This window comes from Oncorhynchus keta, chromosome 1 (assembly GCF_023373465.1).
Source record: "Oncorhynchus keta strain PuntledgeMale-10-30-2019 chromosome 1, Oket_V2, whole genome shotgun sequence".
NCBI lineage: Eukaryota > Metazoa > Chordata > Actinopteri > Salmoniformes > Salmonidae > Oncorhynchus > Oncorhynchus keta.
The window spans coordinates 72556095-72576519 of NC_068421.1; the positions used below are offsets into that span (position 1 = coordinate 72556095).

The window sequence follows — 20425 nt, forward strand, 5'->3', positions numbered from 1 at the left end:
GCCGGACATCTCATTCCAAATCATGGGCATTAATATGTAGTTGGTCACCCCCCTTTGCTGCTATAACAGCCTCCACTTTTCTGGGAAGGAATTCCACTAGATGTTGGAACATTGCTGCAGAGACTTGCTTCAATTCACCAACGAGCATTAGTGAGGTTGGGCATTGATGTTCAGTGATTAGGCCTGGCTCGCAGTCAGCGTTCAAATTCATCCCAAATGTGTTTGATGGGGTTAAGGTCAGGGCTGTGTGCAGGCCAGTCAAATTCTTTCACACTGATCTCAACAAACCATTTCTGTATGGACCTCACTTACATTTACATTACATTTAAGTCATTTAGCAGACGCTCTTATCCAGAGCGACTTACAAATTGGTGCATTCACCTTATGACATCCAGTGGAACAGCCACTTTACAATAGTGCATCTAAATCTTTTAAGGGGGGTGAGAAGGATTACTTTATCCTATCCTAGGTATTCCTTAAAGAGGTGGGGTTTCAGGTGTCTCCGGAAGGTGGTGATTGACTCCGCTGTCCTGGCGTCGTGAGGGAGTGTGTTCCACCATTGGGGAGCCAGAGCAGCGAACAGTTTTGACTGGGCTGAGAGGGAACTGTACTTCCTCAGTGGTAGGGAGGCGAGCAGGCCAGAGGTGGATGAACGCAGTGCCCTTGTTTGGGTGTAAGGCCTGATCAGAGCCTACACTTTGTAGACAAGGGGCATTGTCATGCTGAAACAGGAAAGGGCCTTCCCCAAACTGTTGCCACAAAGTTGGGAGCACAGAATCGTCTAGAATGTTATTGTATACTGTAGCATTACGATTTCACTTCACTGGAACTAAAGGGCTTATCCCAAACCATGAAAAAAAGCCCCAGACCATTATTCCTCCTCCATCAAACTTTACAGTTGGCACTATGCATTGGGACAGGTAGCGTTATCCTGGCATCCTCCAAACGCAGATTTGTCAGTCGAACTGCCAGATGGTAAAGCGTGATTCATCTCTCCAGAGTATGCGTGTCCACTGCTCCAAAGTCCAATGGCAACGAGCTTTACACCACTCCGGCCGACTATTGGCATTTCGCATGGTGATCTTAGGCTTGTGTGTGGCTGCTCGGCAATGGAAACCCATTTCATGAAGCTCCCGACGAACAGTTATTGTGCTGACGTTGAAGTTTGGAACTCGGTAGAATTGGTATTTTTGTATTTATTACAGTATATGGGCAATAGGTAGGCTGTGAAAGTGATTTTCAATTGGGCTGCCCACCTGGGACCAACCTGGGTTTGTTCTCAGTCTCCATGTAGGAGCCAGATACTGCTGCCCAAGAAAGCTTTCTTAAGAGATGACTGAAGCAGTTCTTTGTAAAATAAATAAATGTTTATTTATAGTACATGCTCAGATCAAATGCAATGCAGGAACTCTGAGTAAAGCGATAGTTCAATCAAAATGACAAAATGTACACATTGGTTTCCTCACCCTGTATACAATCCCAAAAATGTGCATGTCAGTAGTGAAGTTCTCAAGCTAGAGGACTTTCAGTACACCACTGTTCCTCAATCCTGGTCCCAAGGGGTGCACATTTTAGTTTTTGCCCTTGCATTCACATGCCTTATTCAATTCAAAGGTTTGATGATGAGTTGCTTAGTGAAAGGAAGTGTGTGAATGTTAGGGCAAAAAACACCACTTTGAGTCACTAGGACCAGGATTGGGAAACACTGCAGTACAAAGCAAGTGTGATGCAAATCATATAGAACAATCATGTTGGTAATTTGCGTATAATTTGCATCATCACACTTTTTGCCCTGTACTTAAAGTACTCTATTGTGATTGCATGATTGCTAACATGCAACATTTATATAACATACAATATTACAATAGTTTTTTGTTGCTGTTGTAAAACATCCCTTTCATAGCACCTACCACTCCATTCAGGAAAGCTGTCAAGTAACTTTTGCTCCATCGCCTCCACATTTATGATAGTATTCACAGGGAAATCAGCCCCTCGAGCAGTGCTGCTGTTGCTGTTTTACCACAGTTATTTAAGTCCTGACTCTTCTTCATCCATGTCTGAGAGTCTGCAGATCAGAAGTCTCCTCTGCCTTTTTAAGTTTGATCCAGGCCTGTTCATAGGTAGCTGTGAAAAGAAAACATAACCTATTTAAGGTTACTGATCTCGTGCAACATTTCAATCTTTACCTAAGGGCTCTAAGGGTTAACCTTTTGGCCAGACATGGATAAGACATGTGGGCTACATGAGCCGCTTTGGCTGAATTTACACAGGCAGCCCAATTCAGTTTCTTCTTTCCACTAATCGGCCAATCAGATCAGTTCTTTTGCCAATAATTGGGCAAAAGATTTGATTTGGGCTGCCTGTGTAAACGCAGCCAAAAGAACCCTTTACCACTTATGTGCTTATGATTACATAATCTTAATATTTTTGAGCATTGAGATTTCAGAATCAATTCCAAAATCATATTTAATTTAAACTTTTCTGATCAGCCTGTTCTAATAAACTGAGTTTAGCCAGCTCAATAATTTAACATTATATTTATTTTATTTTAGTTCGCCCTGGTCGAAGTATTTTGTGTTTATCTTTATGTATTGGGTCAGGCCAGGGTGTGGCATGGGGTTTTTGTATTGTGGTGTGTTTTGTCTTGGGGTTTTGGTATATAGCGGGATTGTAGCTAGTGGGGTGATCTAGCAGAGTCTATGGCTGTCTGGAGTGGTTCTCAATCAGAGTCTGGTGTTTATCGTTGTCTCTGATTGGGAACCATATTTAGGCAGCCATATTCTTTGGTTGTTTTGTGGGTGATTGTCCTTAGTGTCCTTGTAACTATCTAGTGTCAGTTTGCACCAGTTTAGGCTGTTTCGGTTTTCGTTACGTTTATTGTTTTGTAGTGTTTGTGTTTAGTGTGTTTTCTTCATTAAACATGAATCGTAATCTACACGCTGCGTTTTGGTCCGACTCTCCTTCACCACACCTAAAAAAACGTTACAGAGGCAAAGTTTCTAATTTCAGTTTTGTTTTGGGTTCGTTTTCTTTCTTTTCTTTTTTTTACAACCTTTATAGAATTCAAATAAAAAATCCACAAAAAAAGGACTTGATTCCTTAAAAATAATAAATTCCCAACACATTATAGCATGTGAACCGTGAACAATTCATCAGCATTGTGCAACCAAAATGGCTGCTGCCATTTAATACAGTCTGTCAAATTGTATTTGCCTTGGTACAAACATGACTTGGACCGAGTCGGCCAACAGTAGATAAATACAGCGAAGGCCGTATAATTAGCTACTGAGAAATGTTCACTCACAAAGAATGACAAAATCAACTCAATCAAACACAAGTTTTTCATTTACTACTAATGCAAGCCTGTTCAGCAAGCAAACCATGTTAAAGTTTAAAGTTAGGTCCAATGCAAAACTAGCTAGCTAACCAATGTTAACTAGATAATTCAACAATAACACAGATAGATGATACAGATGTTTCATGCATGTATAAATGTGAGACATCTGGTTGGTGTTTCCTCTCACTACCAAATATGGAAGCCCAGTGGACGGCAGTGGGAGAAGATTGAGCTAGATGGATTTTTGCAACACAATCTGCACATTTTCTCATAAATGAAACATTTGATCTCCATACAGTTTTCTGTTTCCAAAAATATAATCTATAAGAAACAGAGTCCTCTAAATTAGGTAGACTTGACATACCTAATTGTTTTTAGAGATTACTTTGTTAAAAACGTCTTATGGCTGCAATCCCGTTAACGGGATCGATATGACAACAGCTAGTGAAAGTGCAGGGCGCCAAATTCAAAACAACAGAAATCTCATAATTAAAATTCCTCAAACATACATGTTTTAAACATACCGTTTTAAAGGTAATCTTGTTGTTAATCCCACCACAGTGTCCGATTTCAAATAGGCTTTACAGCGAAAGCACGACAAACGATTATGTTAGGTCACCACCAACTCACAGAAAAACAACCATTTTTCCAGCCAAAGAGAGTAGTCACAAAAAGTACAAATAGAGATAAAATGAATCACTAACCTTTGATGATTTTCATCAGATGACACTCATAGGACTTCATGTTACACAATACATGTATGTTTTGTTTGATAAAGTTCATATTTATATAAAAAAATCTGAGTTTACATCATAAATGTAGATGATAATACAAGTTATACACATGGAATTATAGATATACCTCTCCTTAACCTGTCTTGGACATTCGGAATGCGGAACCCCCCCAACATTCCACTGGAAAGGCAGAGCGGGAAATTCCAAAATATTTTTAGAAATATTTAACTCGCACACATTAACAAGACCAATAGAGAAAATGAATGAAAAACATCTATGTTAATCTACCCATCGTGTCTGATTTTTTAAATGTTTTACAGCGAAAACATGACATATATTTATGTTAGATCACCACCAAATCCCCCAAAACACACAGCCATTTTTCCCAGCCAAAGAGTTACAAAAGCGGAGATAGAGATGAAATGAATCACTAAACTTTGATAATCTTCATCAGATGACACTCATAGGACATCATGTTACACAATACATTTATGTTTGTTCGATAATGTGCATAATTATATCCACAAATCTCGGTTTACATCGGCGCCATGTTCAGAAATGCCTCCAAAATATCCGGAGTAATTACAGAGAGCCACGTCATATAACAGAAATACTCATCATAAACTTTGATGAAAGATACATGTTTTACGTATGATTAAAGATACACTTGTTCTTAATGCAACCGCTGTCAGATTTTTTAAAAACTTTACGGAAAAAGCATTCCATGCAATAATCTGAGACGGCGCTCAGAGGTACACAACATTTCTGCGCCATGTTGGAGTCAAAAGAAATACGAAATTACATCATAAATATTCCCTTACCTTTGATGATCTTTCATCAGAATGCAGTGCCAGGAATCCTACTTCCGCAATACATAATTGTTTTGTTCGATAACGTCCATTACTAGTGTCCAATTAGCTACTTTTGCTAGCACGTTTAGTTCACATGTCCAAACGCTGGCGCCAGTCCAGGCGAACTCGGACGAAAACTTAAAAAAGTTATATTCCAGGTCGAATAAACTGGTCAAATTAAGTAGAGAATCAATCTTCAGGATGTTGTTATCATATATATCCAATAACGTTCCAACCGGAGCATTAGTTTTTGACTACAGAGTAATGGAACGCATGGCGATATCATGAGAAATGTGCATGACCAGGAACTGGCATTCTGCCAGACCACTGACTCAAATAGCTGCCATCCGGCCCCATATCACACTAGAGCCTTCATTCCATGTTCTACTGACTGTTGACATCAGTGGAAGGCGTAGGAAGTGTGAACAGATCCATATCTTACTGGGATGTGAATAGGCGATGAGTTGCAATCAACCAGCCCCAGAATTTCCACTTCCTGTTTGGAAGTTTGCCGGCCATATGAGTTCTGTTATACTCACAGACATAATTCAAAAAGTTTTAGAAACTTCAGAGTGTTTTCTATCCAATAGTAATAATAATATGCATATATTAGCATCTGGAACAGAGTAGGGCGCAGTTCATTATGGGCACGCAATTCATCCAAAGTGAAAATGCTGCCCCCTATCCCTAAAAAGGTAATGCAATGTCAGATTTCAAAAAAACGTATTATTGCAAACCATGAAATAATCTGAGCCGGCGCTCAGAAAAATAATAAAATTATCCGCCGTGTTGGAGTCAACAGAAACCAGAAATCACATTATAAATATTCCCTTACCTTTGATGATCTTCATCAGAATGCACTCCCAGGAATCCTAGTTCCACAATAAATGCTTGATTTGTTCGATAATGTCAATTATTTATGTCCAAGTAGCTACTTGTTAGGGCATTAGGTACACATATCCAAACGCTCGTGCAGGTCCAGCATAACATGACTCTTTGAGTGAAGTTGCTAGCTAGCCATTGTATTTCAGCCCGCCTTGAGTTAGCTAACGTTACCCAATATCGTTAACTAGCAACCATGCCAAACATTAACTAGCTAATGTTAGCTATAACGAGTCTGCAGTCAGGCAGCAGCAGAAGATACAAAAAACGATTAGCTTACGACGCAAGTAAATGTTACATGTATTCAGTCCCACTTACCGGGTGAATAACCAGATTTCCAGCTCCCGTTGTCTTGCCTGGACATCTCCAACGTTAAGAGCCTGAATGAGAAATTGTGTATTGTGCCTAATATTGAATGCGTATGCGCCCCAGGTGGTATATGCAACTGGGTCCCAGAGACAACCTCTGACCATATTCACGCCAGATAGCCCACTGGGGACCTATGTTGCCAACATGGGTTTGCCTGTGTGTGACCAAACTGGTTAACCCGACTAGGCTCCAATCATAATTCCTGAAAAAATAACACCAGATGACTAAATTACAGGCCATTAAAAAAAAAATTTGACGCCCATTTCTGGCCCAAAATATTAACCAGTTAAGATCATCATTAAACCTTTTACCACAGTGGGCTAAATAAGGTTCACACAGAGTGTTTATTTGTAGCCTTAAACAAATGTACTTTGAAACAAAAATATACACCTCACACACATGGTTATGGGCTTAAAAAAAAGAAGACACCTGTACCATGTCAGATATAGAGCTCAGTTTTTATATTTGTTACTTTTACCTTCGAGGTCAAACAACCATTATCTCTGGTTTGGAACATTGCTTTCCCAGTCAGAACATTGCCTGGTGCTCCACTAAAGGGAATGTACATCTGTGAGTCCATGCTGAAGAGGCTTCATCAAAATGGTCCCGAGTACCCCTCTTCATTATCCCCAATGCATTGAACAGCATTTGCCTACAAACTAGCTTTATTGATACTCCTCGGCTGGGACTAATGGACATTTTGTTACAAATAAGATCAGATCTAACTTAAATACAAATTCAGCAGCTCTGAGTTCCACCTGCGCTAGGTCCACTCCTCACTGATGACATTTAAATAACCATGACTTGGACACTTGTCATCAAGACATCTTCAAAATTACATTTTCTAAATCAGATAATTATTCTTATCACATTTGTAGTGGGTACTATGCAATATTGTGTAGTCTACCAACAAATTCATTACTTGAATAGTTACCATGTCGTTACATTGCATGTATTAGTGACAGTACTTTAAAAGTGTCACCTCAACATTATCTAAATTAAGTCATACAACTGGTTTTACATAATCTCAGCAGGATTATGAACCATTGTGGATATGTTAGATGGCTGACGTGGTTGTAGCAGCTGAGGAGTGTCAATAATGCTAGTTCGGTAGGCATATGATATATGCTGAGAACTGTTCTGCCACAATGCTAGTTTGATTTATATCATTGGTTGCAAACATAGATGACTTGATCAAACAATAATAACTAACAAGGCTTTATGACTCTATATTACGTAGATGATCTCACACTATCTCTCTTTTATTTCCTGTTTCCAAGAACTAGCTTCCAGTTCACACCATATGAAACAAAAGCTCAGATAGTCTACACAATGCACATACAATGCACAGTTATTAGCTGGCAGGAACATTTGGTGTTCCTGGTGATTTGGAATACATCCCAAAACGGTTGCCTTGGTGACCCAATTAGTGTAAAGTTAATGTCACTGCCGATTGGGTTTAATGAAAATAATCCCAGCCTCATAATAATCATAGTAATGATAGAGTATGAGCAAACATGTTCTATCATCATCCGAAGATGACCGTTGTATTGCATGTCTGATATCCTGTTACACTGAAATGGATGTTGTCTAGCTTCGTAAGGAGAGGCTCTGATCGGTATTATGAATAGTAAATATATAGAAAATCATCGCTAAATTACATATTTTGTGCTACTTAGTTATTAACTACAGTATATAGTGAACATTTTATTAAATGGCATGTTGCCAGTGTTGTACTACGCAGGCATAATCATGTACTGATCACCACAGTTGGGTAGGCTACTTTATGAATGTAATCCGTTACATTTTGCTGGTAATGTAACTACTGTAGTTACCTGTCCAAAATTGTTATCAGTACCATAACTTTTGGATTAGCCAAATTTAGTAATGTAATCTGATTACTTTCAGTTCCTTTGGGATTGCTTTCCGTCTAAGAAGTATTAGAAGAAGACTAAAATGATCCATCAAACACATTTGATGTGTCATCACAGTGATCTGAATTGTGGTCAGACTCGCTGAGGTGGAGCAAACTTAAACTTGTGCCTTCTGTAGGGTGGCAAGTAGCCTAGTGGTTAGAGCATTGGGCAAGTAACCGAAAAGTTGCTGGTTTGAATACCTGAGCCAACAATATAAAAAATATCTTTATGTGCCCTTGAGCAAGGCACATAACCCTAATTTTCTCCAGGGGTGCAGTACAACTATGGCTGACCCCGTAAAATAACAACCTATGTGGTGTATGTGACAATAAAGCACAATTTATTTTCAATGCTGAATGAATGTCATTGAGAAAACATAAAGGTGTTAATGTATTTTTTCCCGCATACATTACCAGCAAAAGTATCTGTAATATCACTACCATAATTTTGCTGGTAACGTAACTGATTACAGTTACAGTTCTTTTGTAGTCTGATTACTCCCCAACCCTGCTGATCACAACCTACTATTCAGTTACCTCATCAATATAGTGAACTGACTCAAAAGTGATATTGGAAGTGATATTATGTACGACAGACACTGTTTTAATATTGTGGTTTTGTTTTTTATTCAAATAACTTATAATTTTTTACAGTAAAAAACATCACAAATCAGATAACAGTAAAAATATATTGCACAGTTTTTCATCGTTTGTTGGTCTTGTCAAACAGAATATTTAACACAGAGACAACAGAACAGAGTAGAAACAAATCAATAGAATAAATACTCAGTTCCCATAAACATTAAAAAAGCATGTAGAAAACATGCCTAGTCATGAACACAGTGTTAGACATTGATGCAGTAGACTGGGACACTATAACAGTGTGTCTTTGATTGCAAATGTCCAACTTGTCAATGCATCCTTTATCACCCTTCCTTCAGCCCACTCTGTATCTCTGTACATTCACTGATGATAGTCAACATCATGTGTTGATATTGCCACCACAGTTCTTGTTCAAGTCTCATCTTCCATCCTCATGGCGTATCACTTTTCTCTTTCTCTCCTTCAGAGCTTTATGGTGATTGACTCTCATCATCTTTCAGATTAGCTGGCACCAGAACCTCTGGTTCATGACGAGACATTCGTCCATCTGTACAATTCCCGTCTTGAGGTTTCACGCACGGTCAATGCACATAGGCGATGCATTCATTTTCTTATTTAAAATTTTAGACGACCACAGTAGGTCCTCTATTACTAATTCACGCCTTCTTGGAGATGGATGTGCACTTTGCACAGAGCTGGCTGATCAGGTCTTTGTAAGCTGGGGAACGAAGGAAGCGAGGGTAGCAGTCCTTGGCCATGAGAAGGTAGATCCTATGCTGGGCCATGTCGAAACAGGATGTAGATGGATCTTTCAGGTTGGCCCTGGTGATGTCACGAGTCTCGTGGTCAATGTTCACCTGGAGAGAGATAATGGAGAGAGGGAGGTTAGTCATCTGCTACAGTTTGAATTAAGTTTTTTTATTTTCACTTTTGAGTTATAATTAAGATTATTGAACGTGGGATGCTATGCAAATTCCATAGGTGAGGGAGAGTAAAGTAAGCTGTTGAGGGATGCATACCTCTCGGGGTGCGTCGGTGCAGATGAACTCATCATAGATTCTCTGGGCTTTTGCCGCCAGCTTGGCAGCAGACTTAGTGCTCCTGAAGTCCTCACAGGCAACATAGAATGCAATGTTCTCCTCACTGAACTCTGACACCAGGAAAGCTGTAAAGGCCATCAGTCCATCTGATAAAGAGAGAGAGAAAGAGCGAGAGAGATTCATATTGGTACAGTGCAATAACAATGATCCTGTGCAGTGGGCTATCCTAGCATCTGTGTCCTTGCATTATCTGCTGTGTGTCTGTACACGTGTATGCATGTGTCTATATCTTGTGGTATAGCCACCAGCACAGTGCCAGCACGTGTGTTCTAATCTACAGTAGCGGCTGTGTGATGTGGTGAGGATCAAGTCCTCTCTTATCTTCGTAATTAGCGAGCTCCCAGTAATACTGGAGCCAAAATCTGGGGCTAAAATCTGGGTTTAAAATTGGACAAAATGTCCCACTCTAATCTTAAAGGATTATTTGTGTCGGAACTAGGCTAATCGTGTATATGTTTGCATGTGTTTTTGCAGTGTCTTCAGAGTAAGGTTTACTTACGTTTACTGGACAACAGCTTTTCGAAAGACTCTTTCCACCTCATACATTGTTCCAGAGTAGGTCTAGTTTTGCCTATTTTGCAGTTTGCTAGACTCCAGTCGGGTTTTTGCAGAAAGCTGCCCAGCTTTGCTTTTAGTTCCTTGGCCCTAGAGAGAGAGAATAACATCATAGGTTAGATAAATACTCCACAAGCCCTTGAATTGTGTCCTTGTTGAGCACAATATTTTGCTACAAACTAGTCACACAAAAATAGACACGTCTCCGCACTGCAAGGTCTAAATTTAGAATCTACCAAAACCACCTTCACTTTCACCATTACAGAAGCTACAACACCCAATAATGATCCCCTTTAATCCTCTAATCCAAATGCCAGAGACAGCAACAGTAAACCTGTGGATGGTAAAAAAAATGTTCTATATACCTTTCCAGGCAGGTGGTAGGCAGTAATGCTAGTCCTTTGCACATAGTTGCTGTGGATGATAGAGAGCGATAGCAAGATAGGTAGATGTGTAGCAGCTGAACTGATATCAACAGAGTGTGTCTGCATTGAGGGAGCAGAGAGCTTTTATCCTCCAGCCTGTGACTCATCATCAGCCTGCTCAGCCAATGACACGGCCTGAGGACTCTGCGTGTGTGTGAGAGAGAGAGAGAGAGAGAGAGAGAGAGAGAGAGAGAGAGAGATAGGGAGAGAGAGATAGGGAAGGAGGAAAAGGAATAGGAAGGGATGGAGGGTGGAAAGGAAGGAAGGGGAGAGAGAACGAGAGAGGGATAGAGAGGAGAGAGGGAGCGAGAGATGGAGGGAGGATGAAGCTGGGAAATGACTGTGTGACCTAATGATAAAAGCTTCTGATATTTTTTTATATATATTTTTCGACATCCCTGAAATCACACGTCCTTCATGTTGTTTGTTTTCTTTCTGCTGCCTGAAAACATGTTATTGTCTAATTGGACAAAATTAATCTCCCACTTGGGCCAGTGGGCATTTGTGTGTGTGTGTCCATTTCAAGGTGTGTGTGCATCCATTCATGTGTGTGCGTGCATGTGTTCAGTTCATGTGTGTATGTGTGGCAGTGCTTACTAACCATAAGGAAGAGGTGCCAACATGTGCACTGTTATATCCGCCACCTGTTGGATGTCACCACAATTATTATGTTCTTCCTTTGTCTGCTGTATTTTTGTTAACCTTTATTTGACTAGGCAAAGTCTGGGGCAGCTGTTTTGTCTGCTGTTAATGATCACTGCTTGGACACAAACACACAGGAGATGACAGGGAAGATAAGATGAGAATAGAGTAATAATACTACATCTTACAACGGAGGAATTACCCTTCAACAAAGATGATCTCATAGATATAAAAAGTCCAGGGCCTGTTTCAGGGAAGGAAATGTGGTTTGATTATTTTGTAAAGTTTAATGCGCATCACAACATTTAATTGGATAAACAATACCAGTAAAAATGATTTTTACTAAGCATACCATGGATCATTTTGCTACTTGATTTTGAATTTTTGGACCCCTGTAGGTATCAATTTTTCTTACTTTCTTATTTGATTAAACATTGAATTTGACCTTACTGCTATTAGCCCATAGAAACACATTGAATAACCTATTTAGCCATGGCAAACAGATAGTAAAAAAATAGATCAGAAAGAAGTTTGTGTGGAAGTGTCTCTCCTATATCTGAGCGATATAAGTCAGGAAACAGACTGCCATAAGACTCCTGAACAGCTAATCAAAGGGCTACCCAGACCCCTCTTTTACGCTGCTGCTACTCTCTGTTTATAATCTATGCATTGTCACTTTAACTCTACCTACATGTACTGTACATATTACCTCAATTACCTCAACTAACCGGTGTCCCCGCATATTGACTCTGTACTGGAACCTCCTGTATACAGCCTCGCTTGTTATTTTACTGCTGCTGTTTAATTATTTGTTGCTTTTATTTTCTATTTTCATTTTTTTTTACTTAACACTTATTAAAAAAAATTCTTAAAGCATTGTTGGTTAAGGGCTTGTAAGTAAGAATTTCAATGTCAGGTCTACGACACCTGTTGTATTTGGTGCATATGACAAATAAAATTGGATTTGATTTGATATGTATATAATTCAACCCATGTTTAACCCCTTTTTTTGGGGCACTAAACTACTTCCATATATTATAATTCCATAAATTGTTTTAACTAGTACGAGGCCACCTTGTGAGGCTTGTGGGTGTCTTAGAGCAAAACAACCAACATGTACTGTATGTGTTCATGCGAGTCTCATCTTTCCATAGTGGGGACATATTAGTTTGGAGCGGTTTGGAGCTTCAGACGTTTCCGTGAAAAGACCCATTTTCGGGACCTCTCCTGCTCTGACAAACACTGCTGTAGCTCTTGCACCGTCCACTGCAGATGCAGAAGGCTGACATCAGCGGATGCGGTGGATTGAGATGCAGCCCATGCAAATCAACAGATATCTCTAGCTACCTATTAGATGTAAGGTCCCCTTTTTAGGGGCCTTGCGTGGTTCTGGTACCGGTTCCGACTGACCAACATTTACGCTTACAAATTGATCTGTGGATTATAAATTGATCTGTAGATCGAAATGGTTTGCATTTAGCGATAGCCCTGGTTCCCACAGACTAGTAGTCTTTTTTTCTGAGCCTGTATGACATAGGATGTGAAATCTGAAACCACTTGAAGCTGGCATGTCCTTCCTACCATTTTGTTTGCTCTTCCAACTGTCCATCAACTCCTGACTGAACCCTACAACACAGCCACTGACAAAGCACATACCTGCAATCGTTACATCGTAGCAAGAGAGTGTGTTTTCATCAGGATAGCACATTCATGGATCAATTTATAGCCATTAATCAAAAATATTGTAAACACAAAAACAGAAGACGAGTTCCTAACGAGTTCAGGAAGCAAAGCAGGAGCTCTGTCAGATGTTCACAGCGATGGGGAAGACATTTTGATCAAGACGGAGCTTTAGAAAATATGCAGATCTAAACATAAAATATGTATTTTACAATTATAAGTAAGGTGAAATCTTATTGTCGTTTTATAATTTGATTATGCTATATTTAGAAAGTGACTACACCTCAGCAATGTATTACTATTTTTTTTAAATCAGAAAGGTGATATTTTAACCTTTCTTTGAGTATGCAGAATTGCTAGTTATTGTTTATGGCCCTCTCATTATAAATTATTCCTTTTGGGGATTACGTAGATTACATTTTCGATTACATTTAGTTACGTTTAACTGGTTTAAAATGTTTTTTTTTTATTATTATGCTAATTAGATTTCCACATTGACTTTAGGGGTTAAAAAAAATAATGCTCAGGTACTATTTAAAAGAAAGTAAAAAATATCATAAAAAAGCTTCAGACGGGTTCTAAGTAGAACCTTCTTGCCTTCCAAAAATCATCAAAGAACCCTTTCTTCCTAAAATAGTTCTTAGGATTTTAAAGGTTCTAGGTAAAACCCTTTGCCTTACAAAGAACACTACTCTTCCAAAAAGCGTTCTTCAGATGAAAATCGTTCTTGGTAGAACCCCAAACCTCCGCAAAGAACCCTTTTGGAAACACTTATTTCTAGGAGTATCTTCATAACGTTGTCAGATAGATGCATCATTTGTATTACCCATCCTTCTTATACGATCGTAGAGAAAATAAACATTTGACTGTGCAATACACAAACATAATGACTGCACAATGCACAAATGCCATTTTTTATTGCAGCATTAATCAAGGTTAGTTTGCATTGATGAGGATGATTCCCCTGCATCATCAGTGTATGGCTCTTAAAATAGACCATGGGGACTGTATGGGTATACCACGGGGAACATTCTGGTAAAAGACCATTCAATTTAATTTGAGGGAATAAAAGGTCTCTCCGGTTCCTAGAAAAGCCTGGGAGAACCTGTCCACACACAGACACAGAGTTATCATTGTGATGTCATCACACACAAAGGCCTGTCTGTTCTAACATCGGAGAACGAAGGAGGAAAGAAGTGTCTGGAAGGAAATAATACTGTGCTTGTTGTGTAAGGTGTGGGAATTACAAAAGGAACTCTCCGGAAGCTGTGAAGAAGCTGTCCTTGAGGTCTGACGCTGTCTTCTCTAAGGTTGGAGTTGCCTGGGTGATGTAAGCTAGGGTACTTTCTTCTATTCTTTACTTGGGAGCTATTTGCTCAAGCAGGAGTTGTGGAGGGAGGACATAGCCCTCTGTATTTTCTTTCCAAATATCTTTTTCTATCTGTCTTGCTGCACCCTCTCAGACGTATTTTTGTTACCGGTTAAATGTGCCACTCACGATTTAATTGGCAATTTAATTGACACTGAAACATCACACTGGGAGAAACTACCAGACAATAAGAGTTATTCTTTCCCCTACAATGCATCTCCTCCTGTAACATACTCTACATAGAAGCCTACAGCACTGGCATATACACAAGTAATTCAAGATTTATGCTAGGATAATGGTTTCTTCATAGAGGTGAAGATCAGTTATTGGAAGGCAAACCATATAAGGGATGCTTTACCCAGGTCCAGTAGCAGTTCATAGTAGCCTTTCAGTCTTTGGTTGGGATTCTGAAAATATACACAAGCAACTGATACTCTGCAACAGTTATATGCTCAAAATAACACACTCACAAAGATCTGATTTGTTAGAAGATCCCCTGATAAGGACCTATTCTGGGTATACAGTACCCTAACCCTGCAGACAAGCAGAGGAGTAGACAAGATATGACCCAAAGATATACGTCCACAAAACAGACAGTCATTGAGAAGGACTGTCACACATAATTTCATGCCTCCAAAGGGATATATTAATTGAAAGCATCTTTCTTCTTTTATCAATTCTGTTCTGGTCTTCCATGGAATGTTCTCGATAATCTCCTGACTTAGCTTCTCTGAACAGGTTTGCTGGCGTTTTGTAGTTTTCCTGTGTAGCAGCTGAGGGTTTTATTCTGTGCCAAATAACCATCTGTTTACCTAACTGTATATGTTCATCAATGGATTATTAATGTTTTATCATCCGGAAGTTTTTTGACACTGCAAAGCCGAACAACACTGCATAAAACCTAAATTGACATTTCAGTTCAGGGCGGAATACAGTATCACACAAGTTTTATCTGTGGTAATTATTCTTCTCTCCTTGTGTGACACCATGAGGGGTAGCTGTTGAGGACAAGTACCTTACAGTACCTCTCCATACCTTCTTAGTCACACTTGGTATCAGACCACCTGACCTCACCTTACTTAGGTGCTTGGTATCATCATTCTACATTACGCAGCCCATAGGTATTACAACATATTCTACGTTACCTACCCCTGGGTATCATAATTCTACATTACCTAGCCCCTTGGTATAATTACTCTACCTTATGTAGCCCCTAGGTATCATCAGTCTACCTTATGTAACTCCTAGGTATCATTACTCTACATTATGTAGCCCAGTTGGGATAATCACTCTACCTTATGTAGCCACTAAGTATCATCACTCTGCCTTATATAGCCTCTAGGTATCCTCACTCTACCTTATGTAGCCCCGAGGTATCATCACTCTACCTTATGAAGCCACAAGTTATAACCACTCTACCTTATGTAGTTCCTTGGTATAATCACTCAACCTTATGTAGCCTCTAGGTATTATACACCACATATTATTATTACCTAGCACAGCCCCTACATAAAGTATCTCACTCTACCTTAACTAGCCCCTAGGTATAATCATTCTACCTTACCTAGCCCCTTGGTATCATAATTCACTCCAATGTAGCTCCTTGTATCTCATTCTATCATAGCCTTCTCCAGATCTCCCACTAAGCCTTATATGGAGCTCCATTTGGATCCAGCTGGGAGGGATGCTTTAGTTATTAGGTATTGGATGGGCGGTCGAGACAAATTGTTTGATCACTGCTAGCTCATTCTGGGTCGCAGCTGAAGACAAGGCTGGAACGTTAAAGCATTTTTTGGTTTATTGGGTCATGAAAATATTATAAAGGCTTTTTGGACACAAATGGGGAGTGCTTTCATGAAGTCTAATGTACTTAATGTGTTTGTTACAGTCGAACCCCATTCAATATATATATTTTTCTTAAATTCAAAGTAAAGTTTTTGCTAGCAACATAGGAGAGTTGAGCTCATATTTTTATTTATGTGGCTCCAAAGGGGCTTCCGCTACACAAACATCAATAATTGATTGCATTGATATAAACCAATCAGCATTCATCCCCAAGAGTACTTTTAGCCTCTATCAAGGGTACTTTCTGTCCTCGCATGGCCATTCAAAAAAAATGAACTGTCACTCACCTCAGCTTGCAACAGAAACAGTTCAGTGTTTCCATCTTAACACAGATGTCACCAAATCCACAGGCATCATTTTATATATTAGTCTGTCTCTCTGTCTCCTGCAAAATCATGGTTTCCCTAGCAACTTGTGTGAATTGCCCAGTGGTGTGGTGAGTGTTCTGAAGGCCAGCAGCAGGCACCATAATGCCTGTGAAATCCGGTAAATAAGAAGTGTGTGTGGGGATATATGTGTGTGTGTGTGTGTGTTTGTGTGTGTGTGTGTTTGTGTGTGTGTGTGTGTGTGTGTGTGTGTGTGTGTGTGTGTGTGTGTGTGTGTGTGTGTGTGTGTGTGTGTGTGTGTGTGTGTGTGTGTGTGTGTGTGTGTGTGTGTGTGTGTGTGTGTGTGTGTGTGTGTGTGTGTGTGTGTGTGTGTTGTGTGTGCTGTGTCCGTGTCCGTGTCCTGGAATATAGTTCACTTCAGTTCAATGCCACCGGAAAGGCCCACAATGGTTCCCGGCAGCACAGACTATTTTTTAATGTTTGTTAGTTTTTGAGGACTTCTAGTCAACAGCAAGCAAAGGGATGGCTTGGTTAATATCATTGAGGAAGAATGATGATAGGAAAAAGACAAATTGCAATTCTCAAGGTAATTGATGAAAGCAGCCAGCTGAAGGAATCATTGAGAACACAGAAGGCTGCTGAGGGAATGACGGCTCATAATAATGGTTGGAATGGAGTGAATGGAATGGTATCCAAAACATGGTAACCACCTTTGATTTGTTTGATACCATTCTATTTATCCTGTTCCTTACTATGAGGCTGTCCTACCCAATTAATGTGTGACCAGCCGCCAGTGCTTGAGACACATGGGAAGTTGCACCTCCATGAACCCAGAGTTGAAGGAGTGGGATCAGCTAACCCTAACCCTAACCCTATTGCTATAGAGATGCTGGACATGCTCTATGGCTCTGGGGTACATAATGTCAGTTCAAAACCTCTATAATTGCAACGTCCATGAGTAGACAAAGATATTCTATGCAGTTTTTTTTGTGTAAATGTATGAAAGGCATCATTGGTATGCGTATGCTTCTTGTATGTGACAAGTATTGGCGGCTCTAGTGTTGATAAAATCAAATATATGAATGCTGTGAAATCACAATCCACTGTAATTCCAAACTTCTAACTGCACCCTTGAGAGCATCCTGACCGGTTGCATCCCCGCCTGGTATGTCAACTGCTCAGCATCAGACCGTAAGGTGCTACAGAGGGTAGTGGGTACGGCCCAGTACATCACTGGGGCCAAGCTTCCTGCCATCCAAGACCTATATATACTAGAAGGTGTCACAGGAAAGCCCCAAAAATGGTCAAAGACACCAGTCACCCAAGTCATAGACTGTTCTCTCTGCTACTGCAAGGCAAGTGGTACCGGAGTGCCAAGTCTAGGACCAAAAGGCTCCTTAACAGCTTCTACCCCCAAGCCATAATAATGCTGAACAATTAATCAAATGGCCACCCAGACTATTTACATTGACCCCCCATTTGTTTTTTTACACTGCTGCTACTCGCTGTTTATTATCTATGCATAGTCACTTCACCCTACCTACATGTACAAATTACCTCAACTAACTTGTACCCCCGAACATTGACTCGGTACCGGTATCCCGTGTATATAGCCTCGTAAATTGTTATTTTATTGTGTTACTTTTTACAATTATTTTTTACTTTACTTTATTTGGTAAGTATTTTCTTAGCTCTTTCTTGAACTGCACTGTTGGTTAAGGGCTTGTAAGTAAGCATTTCACGGTAAGGTCTAAACTTGTTGTATTCGGCCCATGTGACAAATAAAATGTTTGATTTGGATTGATTTGAAACTAGTCTTCAATCGAATGCCATGCGATTAGTATCAGTTGAAATTACACATTTTTAGTACCAGAATGTTCCCCTCCATCTGTGGTGGCAACATGGCTCCTTGTGGTGAGTTTGGGAGCCTTAGGTTGCTCATCTGTCTGATAGTTCCCAAGTGAAGAGGGGAAGAGCGAAAGGGATGAGGTAGAGGAGGGTTCAGCCCCGAGCCAACAGATGCTGCCCAGGCCTCGTTACACAATATTCACTGTACGACTCCACAGGGACAGGCAATCTAACCTCTCCCTATTGGCTCACAATGATTTGAGGGCCCACTTCAATCAAACCCACTTTGTAGTGTACAGGAAGTGGCATGTGTAATACATGGTATGGGGTGCTGGTAAATCACCATGTTGACACCTGTGTATGCTTCCGGTATTTAGAAGATGCATGTCCATATGAATATATATAGACCTGCATTAAGCAGCATTCCCATCATACACACTGAAAAATAACATATTTTATATGTTGACATCACATGAACACTACAGACTTTAATATTACAATCAATCAAAAACCACATGATTTCACGTGGAAAGTCACATGATTCCACATAAAATTTCAGATGTGAAAACGTGTTTTTGGAACACTTCATATGTGATCACGATTTCAGATGTGTAGTTTCATTTGATCACACGTTGCTTTACATGTTGTCACAAGTGATCACATGAAAACATGTACTTTTGGAACACTTCCACGTGTTCACATGTGAAATTCATGTGTTTTTTCAATAAGGGAGTGGCCGTCAATTTTCCTCGTGTTTTGCTTGTCTCCAACACCTCTTGTTGCTATGTACTTCCCTTGTGTTTGGCTGGTTCCTTCATAGCATATTGAGTGGGCTGAGACAGTTGCTCAGTGACTGCATGTAATGTGATCACTGTTTTGTCTGTTTTATTGCCCTGTGATAAAACCATTTCACAGATCCTCTGCCTCAGAGGAGGGACTGAGCGTGACTAATGTCCAGTATATTGAACACTACACTAACAGAACCTTGAGGTGTTGACCACATGCTACCCATTGTTTGACTGGGTTTAACGACTGCATAGAGGTATCTCGCCTTTTGGCCATATGATCAACATAGACTGCTAACTGATTAACTCTAGCATGCTGAGATTTGGTGCTTATCTTTCACTACACAATGGAAGCCTGGGAAATAACATGTTGATCACAGGTGTCTTACTTCACTCACACCAATGTGCCATTTTAAGTGATTTTGGAAATAACAATCAATATGTAAAGTCACCATCTTTTGGATGGAGGCATATGGGTTTCTACTCCCTGGGACTGTTGTTGTTGTTTCTCTGTAAATGTGATGAGTGAGAAGCAATCATAACAGCAGCAGGCTCTGGGCAGGTGATTGCGTTTGCTATTGATTAGGAAGCTACAGAGAGAGGAGAGAGAGAGTGTGGCACGTTTGTTAGATTTCTCATTAGTGAAGTAGAACAAGTGTTGCCTTGCCAACAGTTTGCTTTGGAAATCTGTGCAGCTTGAGTGGGACATTTGTTTCTCTTTACTGCAAATAAATATAGAAAGATTTGTTACGTGGAAATAACATTCAAAAAAGATCAGCCAAAAACATGATGTTAATGACTTATTTTATGTAAGAAAGGAGTACCATTACTACTGCTATTAGCAACATGCATGACCATCATAATCATCACAATTACACAACCATCATCATCAATAATATCCAACGTAGCTCAGTGGGTGTGTTGTTTGTCTATTGACCTACATCGGCCCATGTGCTGCCCGTGTACTGCTCGTGTGTTTACGAATGAGAACACTGGCCTACATTTCCCCTGGTCCTCTTCCCCACAGTGACTCAACAACTTACATATACACAGCAGGCGAACTAAGTGGTGCAGTGGGCGAGACCACTGGGCACCTGGCCTACACATTCAAAGGGCACTGATCCCTCATGGCTGGCACAGCAAACACACATTTTTGACA

The 20425-nt window shown here is 40.0% G+C and overlaps 2 protein-coding genes across 2 annotated transcripts in view; both read right to left on the reverse strand.

The window, feature by feature from the left end:
- The window catches only part of uchl5 (ubiquitin carboxyl-terminal hydrolase L5), a 1000928-nt gene that overhangs the window by 45587 nt on the left and 934916 nt on the right, over positions 1–20425 (reverse strand). The gene's annotated exons all lie outside the window — the stretch shown is intronic.
- rgs16 (regulator of G protein signaling 16) lies at positions 8691–10823 on the reverse strand. The gene is made up of 4 exons (XM_035789910.1): positions 10712–10823; positions 10291–10436; positions 9711–9877; positions 8691–9548 (listed from the first exon to the last, which is right to left on the reverse strand). The coding sequence occupies exons 1-4, from the start codon at positions 10753–10755 to the stop codon at positions 9348–9350; spliced, it is 558 nt and encodes a 185-aa protein (XP_035645803.1). The 5' UTR covers positions 10756–10823; the 3' UTR covers positions 8691–9347.

Coding starts and splice junctions, on each gene's coding strand:
- rgs16 (XM_035789910.1), bottom strand. CDS start 10,755: ATGTGCAAAGGACTAGCATTACTGCCTACCACCTGCCTGGAAAG. Junction 10,437..10,711: donor CCTACCACCTGCCTGGAAAG/GTATATAGAACA, acceptor CTCTCTCTCTAG/GGCCAAGGAACTAAAAGCAA. Junction 9,878..10,290: donor AAAGCTGTTGTCCAGTAAAC/GTAAGTAAACCT, acceptor TCTCTTTATCAG/ATGGACTGATGGCCTTTACA.